The sequence below is a fragment of the Elephas maximus genome, chromosome 6 (assembly GCF_024166365.1).
Source record: "Elephas maximus indicus isolate mEleMax1 chromosome 6, mEleMax1 primary haplotype, whole genome shotgun sequence".
Lineage (NCBI taxonomy): Eukaryota > Metazoa > Chordata > Mammalia > Proboscidea > Elephantidae > Elephas > Elephas maximus.
In genome coordinates, this window is record NC_064824.1 from 101088003 (window position 1) to 101100592 (window position 12590).

Sequence of the window (12590 nt, forward strand, 5' to 3'; positions counted from 1 at the left end):
CAGACCTCGAATTCTCATAAAAAGACCAAACTCAATGGTCTGACTGAGACTAGAGAGACCTCGGAGATCATGTTCCCCAGACTCTTTGTTAGCCCAAGACTGGAACCATTCTCGAAGCCAACTCTTCAGACAGGGATTGGGCTGGACTAAAGACAGAAAATGACATTGGTGAGGAGTGAGCTTCTTGGCTCACATAAGACTATGTGGGCAACTGCTGACTGGAGGCAAAATGAGAAGACAGAAGGGCACAGGAGCTGACTGAATGGACACAGAGAATACAGGGTGGAGAGGAGGAATGTGCTGTCTCATTAGGGGGAGTGCAGCTAGGAGTACATAGCAAGGTGTGTATAAGTTTTTGTATGACAGAATGACTTGATTTGTAAACTTTCACCTAAAGCACAATTTTTAAAAAGTTATCTTTTAGAGATACATACTGAAACATTTACAGATGAAATGATACAATCTCTGGGATTGGCGTCAACATAGTATGACGGGGAGGAGTGAGGGTGTAGATAAAATAGGCCTAGAAATGTGTACATGGGAGTTCATTATATACATGCATTTAAAAGTTTTTTAACCATAGGTCTTACTATAACACATCACTTTCTTTAATTTTATTTGCTAATAAGAAAGCTCAGCAATGGTTAAATTAGATAATTCTAATACTTATACTCATTATTAAAAGGTATAAATCCAGAATTATAACAAAGTCACTTCCTCATATGAATTTACCACAGTTCTAAAAACACAAAAAATGCATGTACGTTTTCATCTTCAAGCTGCGTATGTTCAAACTTATTGAGACAGTATACCAGAGATGTGGAATAGAACTGACCAGATTTATCTCTGTAACTTTAAGGCTTAAATCACACATGCTGACAAGACACTGGGCCTTCTGTGTATTTACATTTAACCCTAGAATTGTAGTAAAACATTAAATATGCACAGGCAGCCTCTCAGGTACCAAAAATTATCACTGAAAATTTTACTGATTATGTAAACTCTACTCTGAGCCTAGACTATGGATCTATGCAAAGCCTGGAACAAACTGGACAATACCCAGACAGACCTGGAGGTGTAGCAGACACAGTTAGCTGCCCATCATACCCATTTTCCCCTTCTTCCTTCCCAAAAAAAAGCCTAAATTTGTCCAGCTAAAAAAACACTTGCCCCAGCTTCCCTTGTGGCCATGTGACATAGCACTGGCTGATGAGATATAAAACCACACACTGTTTGCTGATATATATTTTCTGACACACTTTACTTTGCTCCCCCTCCCCTTTCTCCTGCCTGGAACACTGACACAAAGTAACCTTCTCGGGACACAAGAAAGCAGGCATGAGAGTGAAAGACATCTGTTAAGGATGAAGATACACCTAGAACTCTTAAAGCATTATGGAGCTTCTTTACCAGCCCTGAGTAACTTACCTCTAGACTTCTTGTTTACTGAGAAAAATAAACTGCATATTAATTTAACCTACTATATGTCAGTTATTCAGTAGAAAAGCAATCCTAAGCACCTAAAAAGATGCTGTGACCATGTTATCATTTGGCTCATGCTGAAAAACCAAAAAACAAACCCCTTGCTGTCCATTCAGACTCATAGTGACCCCATGTGTTACAGAGTAGAACTGCCCCATAGGGTTTTCTTTTTTTTATTTTTATTGTGCTTTAAGTGAAAGTTTACAAATCAAGTCAGTCTCTTACACAAAATCTTACACACACCTTGTTAGGTACTCCTAGTTGCTCTCCCCCTAATGAGACAGGACACTGCTTCTCTCCACCCTGTATTCCCATGTCCATTCAGCCATCTTCTGTCCCCCTCTGCCTTCTCCTTTCCCCTCCAGGCAGGAGCTACCCACATAGTCTCATGTGTCTACTTGAGTCAAGAGGCTCAATCCTCAGCAGTATCATTTTCTATCTTATAGTCCAGTCCAAGCCCAGTCTGAAGAGTTGGCTTTGGAATGGTTCCAGTCCTGCACTAACAGAAGGTCTGGGGACCATGACTTCCAGGGTCCTTCTAGTCTCAGTCAGACCATTAAGTCTGGTCTTTTTAGGAGGATTTGAGGTCTGCATCCTCACTGCTCTCTCGCTCCAGCAGGGATTCTCTGTTGTGTTCCCCATAGGGTTTTCTTGGCTGTAATCTTTACAGATTGCCAGGCCTTTCTTCCACAGCACTGCTGGGTGAGTTCAAACTGCAAACCTTTAGGTTAGTAGTCAAGTGCAAACCCTTTGCACCACCTTTAAAAAAAAAAAAAAAACACCAAAACCCACCGCCGTTGAGTCAATTCCAACTCATAGTGACCCTACAGGACAGAGAAGAACCGCCCCAAAGGGTTTCCAAGGAGCAGCTGATGAACTCAAACTGTCAACCTTTTGGTTAGCAACCAAACCCTTAACCACTGCACAATGGCTCCTTGGCGTTCCAGGGACATGCTAAAAACAGGTTCTGGAAAATTACCTCAATGTGCGTCAAAAGCAGAATGATAAGTAAATTGTGGTAGAGTCACACACTGGAATGCAATACAGCAATTAAATTTAACACTATACACATCTATAAAGAGCCGTGGTGGTGTAGTGGTCAAGCACTCATTCAGCTGCTCACCAAAAGGTCAGCAGATCAAACCCACCAGCTGCTCCAAGGGAGAAAGATGTGGCAGTCTGCTTCCGTAAAGATTTACGGCCTTAGAAACCCTATGAGACAGTCTACTCTGTCCTACAGAGTTGCTGTGAGTCAGAATAGAATCAACTCAACAGCAGTGGGTTTGGTTTGGTTTTATACACGTCAATATACAATATGGATGACTCTACATACAATGCTGAAAGAAAGAAGCCAGACACAGATCATACCGTGTAATTCCACTCCTATGTTTTAATGCATAAAAACAAGCAAAACTAATCTATGTGTTAGAAGTCAGGACAGGGGTAAGTTCTGGAAGTGAGCAAGAAGGATGCTTCTGGGTAGCTGGTCATATGTTCCGTTTCTTGATCTGGGTACTGGTTGCACGGATCGTTCAATTCGTGAAAATTCAACAAACTATACACTTATTATACGTGTATTTTTTGTAAGTGCATTAACTTCCAACAGAATCTTTTAAAAGAAGAAAAAGGGGCGGGGGGACTCGCCCTAGGAATAGAAATAGGAAGTCCAGAAAACAGAATTCCATCCTTTTCTTCAGGTCTTTTCTTTCATATCCTCATTAGTTCAGTAAAAGGCTATCATATGCAAAAAGAATGGTCAAACTATGGAAGTGTCACAAATAAAACATGTGCAAATAGACTTGCCACACTACACGAATATCCAAAATTTAAACTGTAAAACATCCTCATATACAGAATCAAAGTGAATTGCATGACTTTTTTTTTAAGTGGAATAGTATCAGAAAATTATCAATAAAAAAAATTACTATTTCATAGTTTAAACTGAGAAGAAAACATTCTTCTGTGGTTACGAGAGGGGGCGGGAGGGAGGAAGGGTGGGAGAGGGGCATTCACTAATTAGATAGTAGATAGGAACCACTTTAGGTGAAGGGAAAGGCAGCACACAATACAGGGGAGGTCAGCACAACTGGACTAAACCAAAAGCAAAGAAGTTTCCTGAATAAACTGAACACTTCGAAGGCCAACGTAGCAGGGGCAGGGGTCTGGGGATCATGGTTTCAGGGGACATCTAAGTCAACTGGCATAATAAAATCTATTAAGAAAACATTCTACATCCCACTTTGAAGAGTGGCATCTGGGGTCTTAAACACTAGCAAGTGGCCATCTAAGATGCATCAATTGGTCTCAACCCACCTGGATCAAAGGAGAATGAAGAACACCAAGGACACAAGGTGATTATGTGCCCAAGAGACAGAAAGGGCCACGTGAACCAGAAACTACATCAGACCAGAACAAATAGATGGTGCCTGGCTACAACCAATGACTGCCCTGAAAGGGAACACAACAGAGAACCCCTGAGGGAGCAGGAGAGTAGTGGGAGGCAGACCCCAAATTCTCGTAAGACCAGACTTAATGGTCTGACTGAGACTAGAAGGACCCCAGTGGTCATGGCCCCCAGACCTGCTGTTGGCCCAGGGCAGGAACCATTCCCGAAGCCAACTCTTCAGACATGGACTGGACTGGACAATGGGTCGGAGAGGGATGCTGGTGAGGAGTGAGCTTCTTGGATCAGGTGGACACTTGAGACTAGGCTGGCATCTCCTGCCTGGAAGGGAGACGAGAGGGTGGAGGGGGTTAGAAGCTGACGAAATGGACACGAAAAGAGTGGAGGGAGACAGCGGGCTGTCTCATTAGGGAGAGAGTAATTGGGAGTGTAGCAAGGTGTATATGGGTTTTTGTGTGAGAGACTGACTTGATTTGTAAACTTTCACTTAAAGCACAGTAAAAATTATAAAAATAGAAAAAATCACTATTTCAGGAAATTACAAAATGGAATGCTAAAGATGTCTTAGGGAAAATTATAACAATCCCAATGCCCCAGAAGCAGCAAATGATTCAGTCTTGGAGATAAATAAAGAAGTTACCCTTTCAGGTCTGTTGCCAAAAAAAGCATAGGTAACAAGATAGAAAAATGAATCATTAACTTTATATGGGAAGAAAAAAGGCCTCAGATAACTAAAGCATTATTGAAGAAAAAGAACAAAGTAGAAGGCCTCGAACTATGTGACCTCAGAACCTACTACAGCTACAATAGTCAAAACAGCCTGGTACTTGGGACGACAGACACATTGACCAATGGAACAGAATCAAGAACCCAAATGTGTATCTACCTACGTACGGCCACCTGAAGAAAAGCCCGTCTTTTTAACGAATGGTACTGGCAAAACTGGAAGCCCATCTGTAAAAAAATGAAACAGGACTCATACCTCACACCATACATGGAAACTAATTCAAAATGGATCAAAGATCTAAATATAAAACTATAAAGATCATGGGAAAAAAAACAGGGTCAACCTTAGGGGCCCTAATATACAGCATAAACAGCATACAAACCATAATTAACAATACACGATCATCAGAATATAAGCTAGATAAATGGGATTTTCTAAAAATTAAACACTTATGCTCATAAAAAGACTTCACCAAAATAGTAAAAAGAGAACCTACTAGCTGGGAAAAAATTTCTGGCTATGACATGTCTGACAAAGGTCTAATTTCTAAAATCTATAGGAAAGCCCAACACCTCTACAATAAAAAGACAAATAATCCAATTTAAAAATGGGCAAAAAATATGAACACACACTTCACCAAAGAAGGCTTACAATCGTCAGCTATTAGAGAAATACAAATCAAAACTACAGCAACATACCATCTCACCACAACATTGCCGGCACGAATTAAAAAAAAAAAAAAAAAAAAACAGAAAATAACAAATGTTGGAGAGATTGCAGGGAGACTGAAACTCTTATGCACTGCTGGTGGGAATGCAAAATGATACAATCATTTTGGAAAACAGTATGACCCTTTCTCAACTTTAAAGGACAGAGTAGAAACTGTCCCCATAGAGTTTCCAAGGAGCAGCTGGTGGTTTCAAACGGCCGACCGTTTGGTAAGCAGCTGAGCTCTTTACCACTATACCACCAGGGTTCCAGAAATATATGATCCAGCAATCCCACTCCTAGGAATATATCCTAGAGAAGTAAGAGCCTTCACAGGAATAGACATGCACACCCGTGTTCACTATAGCATTATTCACAATGGCAAAAAGATGGAAACAATCTAAGTGCCCATCAACAAAAAGTGGATAAACAAACTAGGGTAGATACACACAATGGAATACTACACAATGATAAAGAACCATGATAAATCCCCAAAACATCTCACATCATGGATGAATCTGTAGGGCATTGTGCTGAGTGAAATAACTCAATCATAAAAAGACAAACACTCTGTGAAACTCATGAAAACGTTCCCAGACAGACAGAAACAAACCTTGATGGTTACTAGGAAGAGATGAGGAAGGAAAAACACTAAACTAATTAGATAGTAGTCAAGTGGTAACTTTGGTGAAGGGTAAGGCAGTACACAATATTAAGGACACCAGCACAATTTGACCAGGGCAAAGTCATAGAAGCTTCACAGACACACCCAAACACCCTGAGAGACAGAGCTACTGGACTGAGGGCTGGGGAGCATGGTTTCAGGGGACATTTAGTTCAATTGGCATAGTCTATAAAGAAAACGTTCTATATCCAACTGTGGTGAGTGGTGTCTGAGGTCTTAAAAGCCTGCGAGCAGCCCTCTGAGATACATCTACTGGTTCCATCCCAGCTAGAGCAAAAGAGAATGAAGAAAACCAAAGACACAAGGGAAAGATTAGTCCAAAGGACTAATGGGCCACAACTACCACAACCTCCACCAAACTGAGCCCAGAACTAGGTGATGCCCAGCTACCACCACTGACTGCTCCAGCAGGGATCACAATAGAGGGTCATGGACAGAGTGGGAAAAAAAATGTAGAACAAAACTCAACTTTATAAAAAAAAAAAAAAAGACCAGGCTTGCTGGTCTGACAGAGACTGGGGAAACCCTAAGAGTATGATCCCCAGAAACCTTTTTAACTCAGTACTGAAGTCACTCCTGAGGTTCACCCTTCAGCCAAAGATTAGACAGGTCTACAAGGCCAACAATAAGGCTTTACTCATCTTTTCTTTCTGTAGCGCACAAGCACACATGAGGGATGTGCTTTAAGTAGAGAAAAAACAAAAGAAGTAAAGGTTAAAAAGGTAGGCAAAAACATAAAAGGAAAACTATCAATAAGGAAATAATATAGTAACTGGAAAAGGAGGTGGAATACACCTGCTGTCTCTTATTTTTGAAGCAAACTTCCAATTCAAAGACCAAGAATGGAGCCTGAAACATATCAACAGTCAATAAATATTTGTTGAGAATGAATCTGAGCACTTATTCATTCGAAAAGCTTTTAATAAGTATGACAGTCACTATGCTGGGTGCTACAGAAAAAAAAAAAATGAGTAAAGCCTGATCTGAACTCTCAAAAAGCAGCCTAAGGGAGAAAGATACTTATGTAAATAATTGTAACACTTGGACCCCCTGGAGGCATAATGGTTAAGTGCTACCACTGCTAACCAGTTCAGATCCACCAGGTGCTCCTTGGAAACTCTATGGGGCAGTTCTACTCTGTCCTATACGGGCACTATGAGTCAGAATTGACTCGAAAGCGATGGATTTTTTTGGTTTTATATATAAAAGGTGTAATAAAGATACCCCAAAGTACTATGGGAGCTAAGGGAGCCTTGGCAGCATAGTGGTTAGGTGCTACAGCCGCTAACCAAAAGGCTGGCAGTTCAAATCCACTAGCCACTCCTTGGAATCCCTATGGGGCAGTTCAACTCTGCCCTATAGGGAAGCTATGAGTTGGAATCAACACGATGACAACGGGTATGGGACCTAAATGGTGTCATGACATATGTGACAACTGCTTTAGTTTTGAAATCTGAGCTACTCAACCAACCTTCATGAGTGCTCTAACCATGACAATCATATTCAGTTTTCAAAACACTAAATGTCATTTAGATAGAACTGTCTTTGAAATGTTTTATTATAATCTATGTGCGACACCCACTAGCAATACTTCATATGTCTATCAGAAGAGAGAATATCATTTCTCTCCTAAGGCATGGAATGCTTCACATATGTATCACTAAATATATGCTCAATTTATAGCTACACTTTAACATACTTACTCTGTAACCAATAAACATACTGTAACTATGAACTTAAATAGACAACCAGTTCATCATGTTCTCCTGCTAATAGTTATTAAAATGAGTAAACAACAGAGTAAAGAAAACTGCAGGGAATAACACTATCCTGATAGAAGAAATACAATTAATGTGGTAGAATAAGGATAACCACAAATTCTTTGCTACTCCTCCTATCAGAAATGGAATCTACACGCCTTTTCCTTTATTCTGTGGGGGCATCAGTGATTTGCATGTCCAACAGGATGCAAAGGCTAGGTCATTATGAAGTTTCGCAGTTTCCACTGAGATTCAATTGGATCTCTCTCTCTCCCTACCTCTTTCTCTCTGCTCTAAGACGCCATAAATCTGAATACCCTGGGGTGTCCAAGCTGAAGAGAACACTTGGTAAGGCCACCTGGAGAGACCTTGAGATCACAGGAAGAGCCCCACCCCACCCCCAGCTCTTCTAGCCCCCAGCCATTTTGAGTTTTTCCAGCTGATGCCCCAGACACCAAGAAACAGAGAAGAATCCTATCCACAAAGCCCTGGAAAATTTGCAGATTTATAAGCAAAACAAAAAACTATTATTGCTTTAAGCCACTACATTTGGGGGTAGTTTGCTATGCAGCAACGGATAATGAAAACAATTACAAGTATTTTGAAATCCTTGACTACAGATAAAAGGAAATTAAATCAATCAATTTATGTGGGGGCAGGGAGCTGTTATGACAGTTTGCACAGGAAGCAAATCAGCCGTCCAATTGTTACAGATTAACAGACCTGAACTGAAGAGCTGAGGTCCAGGTTGCTTTTTATTTGATGATTTTGGTATAGAAAAGAGCACTATAAACCTGAATACAAGGAAGGACGGAGGGAAAATATTTGTACTAATTACCCTTAACCCCTTTGGTATTAAGCTTCCGGCTCTTTATGAGTGTTTGCTTTGCAGCCAGGCAAGATTAGGCTACAGAACATCCAATCAGATTTCTGTCACTGGCTTTAAAAAGGGGTCCTAACCTCTTTTGAGGGATCATGCACCCCTGATAAAAAGCACAGGCCCTTTATCCCTAAAAAATACACATGCACAAATACCATAAAACACTCCATACAATTTCAGTGGATTCTCAGCCCTTAAGTCCCTAGGGTCCAAGGACCTCAAGTTTAAAACCTGTTTTATAAGATTATTTAATAACGGTCCACAAATCCACCATAACATTGAAATTGTTAAAATTTTAAGAATGTTTCACTCAAATTCCAAAAACAATTATTCTGCATTAATCAATGGAGAATACAGCAATGTAAGTCTTGTATGAAATTAACCTAAATTTATTAAACAATTTCAGTATCTCAGCGCCAGACAAAAACCTTTTGAGAGGTCTTCAGAAAATACATCTTTCTAGAAGAATTTGGCTTAAATTAGGGTTGTGTTTTGGGAACAGCAGTTCAATCTCATGCTGCTAATACTGCACAGTAATAACTTCGGACCCTTGCTCTTGATTATGTCCCTTAAGGGTAAGAGTTCAGCTTCATACCTCTTTAATCCTTAGCACTCAACGTTGCATTTGTCCTAGGTCCGCTTATTAATTATAATACTGGTCAATCAGCCTAGAGTAACAGTTCTCAAATTTTTTGATCTCAGGACTCTTTCACACTCTAAGAAATTATCAAAAGCCTCATAAACCTTTTGTTAGCTTCACAGCATGAGATTTATAGTATTAGAAACTGAGAAAACTTTCGTTTTAAAATAACAATAAACCCATTGAAAGTTAGTAAATAACATTTTTATTCAAACATGTTTTCCACAGGGGTTCAAACTGAAATAAACCAGTCTGAACCCCTGTTGAGAATTTCCTTTATAATAAGTTCCCGGAGCCCTGGTGGCACACTTGTTAAGAGCTTGGCTGAAAAAGGTGAGCAGTTCAAATCCACCAGCCACTCCTTGGAAGCCCTATAGGGCGGTTCTAGTCTGCCCTATAAGGTCACTGTGATTCGGAATCAAGTGTATCGCAACAGCTTTTTTTTTTTTTTTTTGGTTAATAAATTCCCAGGAGATGCTAATACTGCTGGTTAGAAACAAATCCTGAGAACCACTAGCAGGGCAGTGGCTTTCAAAAGTTAGTATACATAAGAATAACCCAGGAATCTCGTTAAAATGTAGATTCTGAATCAGAATATCTGGGTAGAAATGCACATTCTTGGCAAGGGGTTTGAACCGAAATAATCCAGCTCAGAAGCCCTGGGTGGGGGGGCGGGGGTTCTTTTTAATTTTATTGTGCCTTAGGTGAAAGCTTACAGCTGAAGCTAATCTCTTATTCAAAAATTTATACACACATTGTTTTGTGACACTGGTTGCAATCTCCACAATGTGACAGCACACTCCCCCTTTCCACCCCGGGTTCCCTGTGTCCATTCATTCAGTTCCTGTCCTTTCCTGCCTTCTTCTCTTGCTTTTGGACAGGAGTTGCCCATTTGGTCTCATACATTCGACTGAACTAAGAAGTACATTCGTCACGTGTGTTATTCTTTGTTTTATAAGCCTGTCTAATCTTGTCTGAAAAGTGGGCTCAAGCCCTGGTTTTTCAAAACAAAATTCATGGGAAGCTTGGCACTGTTTTTTTGCAAATCTCTTTACTTTCTGGGTTTAACAGAATGCAGCAGGATTCTCACATCTGCTTCTATATTCAATCTGTTATGATATTACAGGCCACGTAGCCTCTAGAAACTCCACGGAAAGAATGAGAATGAAAAGGGCAAAAAAAAAAAGTCCCATCATCATCATGAAAATAGTTTGGGCTTTCCAGATCCCCTGAAAAGAATCTCAAGGCCACTTTGTTAGTATTGTAGGCCCTTTGTTTCTTCCTTCATGTCTTTCTTAAATGACCTAACTTCAAACCAGGGCAAAAAATTCTACAATTTATTTTATAATTCTTTCTGTGTGTTACTCTTTCCTCAGGCTATGTAGCAAATTTCAACATGCATCCTAGTCACTTCTGAGCATCACAGTAAAAGGCTGATGAAACTAAGCATTTACACCTGTTCTTTCCTCTCTGTCAACCAAGTAAACAACTGTCTAGGGAAATACTTATAATGCCATTCCCATAGCCAACTTGGGAATTAATCTAGACCCATTCGAAACTAATTTAGATTATGGTTAATTTTTAAAAACATAAATGTAAGTTTTATGCAATAGTACAAATCCACGAAGGCCTAACTTGCTCTCACCAAGATATACAAAACTTGGTTAAAGGCCAAGGGAACGTGTGTTAAATTTAAAAGTTCAAGTAAACTGTAGAGTTGAACAAAAAACATTTTTTTATAACTGTCACTGAACAAATAAACGGTCCAAAAATACTTTAAAAAGTCATAGTCCTCTGAGCAACTAAAACAAAGACCAGACAAAAACCTTGTGAATTAAAAACTAGCCATAACCGTGGTTAACGAGATGAACGAATGGGGGAAAAAACTTAGCTGGGAAAATCGATCACTCCCGATTGGGTTCAAATCCCAAGAAAATTCCTGACAGTAACACTGGGTCGTTATGAGTCGGAAGCGACTCGACAGCATCTAACAAGACTATTGAGATGGAGCACCTCGTCATAGGGGCAGCTTTCTGCAACTGCTCTACATACACTTAGTTTTCCTATTCTTTCCTCAGAGGTATCAGTCATCTCCAGGTTAATGTCCAGATGCAGGGGGTTTCTGTTGTTCTAGTACTCTTGTTCTGCTTTGTTTCTTGGTTATTCTGAGTGCTCTGTTACAACTGGAGAGTTGCTGAACCAATCCCAAGTAAGAAATGGGAAAGTACAAGTAAAGAGGCAACAGCTCTGCACCCCCAAACGGAAAAAGGATTCAAAGAGACGCGGCGGCCCGGCTCTAGCTGTAACCCTCCGAACAGAAGACATCTTCCTAAGTTCCCAGCAGCACCAAACAACATCTTCCAGCCCGAGTTCCACCCTCCTACCCACTCTGGGACCTTCCAAAGACCGGCGTCCAAAAAGTGAAACCCATCTGCTTTTCAAGGCCACGGAGCCTCCCAGTCAGGGAATTCTCTCCCGTTACATAACCGAGGCCTAAGGCCCTGCTTCTGCAATCAGTCCTCAGGAGAGTGAGGCGGCTGGGTTCCCCAGGGACCCTCTCTGGGAGGTGGAAGCTGAGCTCTGCACCTGGCAGACCCCAAGGAAAAGGAGGGACGAAGGGAGAGAGGCGGTGACCAGAGGCGCCGAGGCTTTGGGGGCGGTGGGCGAGCTCAGAGAGGGGCGGGGCGGCTTCTGGAGGCCGGCGGCAAGCCCCGACGGTGCCGGCCCTCGCCAGCTCCCCTCCCTCGCTGTCCGGGTCCAGGCCGGCCGCCCCCTCCCCCATTCCCCGTTCCCCTCCCCCGCGCCTCCATCCCCGGCCGCAGCCAGGCGCCTGGCGGACTTGCCGGCTACGGCCCCGCCGCCGCTGTCGGACGGCTCCCGGCCCGGTACCTGGTCAGACATGGTTACGGTGGCTTCACCCCAGGGGTCTCCGCACAGCAGTGACCTCGGGCAGACAGAATCTCGCTCCGGGGTTTACAAATCCGTCTCTCTTCCCCACAGCACAACACCGCGGCTGGAGGGACTTCCGCTACGCCTTCCGTCACTTCCGCTACGCGCTGGGAGGGGAAATGGGGGGAGAAGGAATGGCGAGGCGGGAAAACGGATGGGGGAGCGGCCCGGAGATGGCAGGGCCCGGGAGCGGCCATACCGATGGAAGCGCGAGTGATTTAACCGAAATCTCGCCAGTTCATCCAAGGACCAGACCCTGCGCCTCAGTCCCGAGCCCATACACAGGGGAAAAGTCCCCGGCCGCAGTATGGGAACGACATTGACAATTCAGACTCCTACCTTACACCTTGCGCGT

General features: G+C 42.1%; 1 protein-coding gene across 2 annotated transcripts in view; it reads right to left on the bottom strand.

The window, feature by feature from the left end:
* SUMO1 (small ubiquitin like modifier 1) overlaps positions 1-12331 on the bottom strand; it is a 38376-nt gene extending 26045 nt beyond the window's left edge. The window contains exon 1 of one of the 2 annotated variants that reach the window (XM_049887910.1): positions 12176-12331. In XM_049887910.1, the coding sequence (XP_049743867.1) occupies positions 12176-12187 (12 nt within the window). In that variant the 5' untranslated portion in view covers positions 12188-12331. The remainder of the gene's footprint in view (positions 1-12175) is intronic. The other variant, XM_049887909.1, reaches the window with a different exon arrangement.
* Positions 12332-12590: the final 259 nt, after the last annotated feature.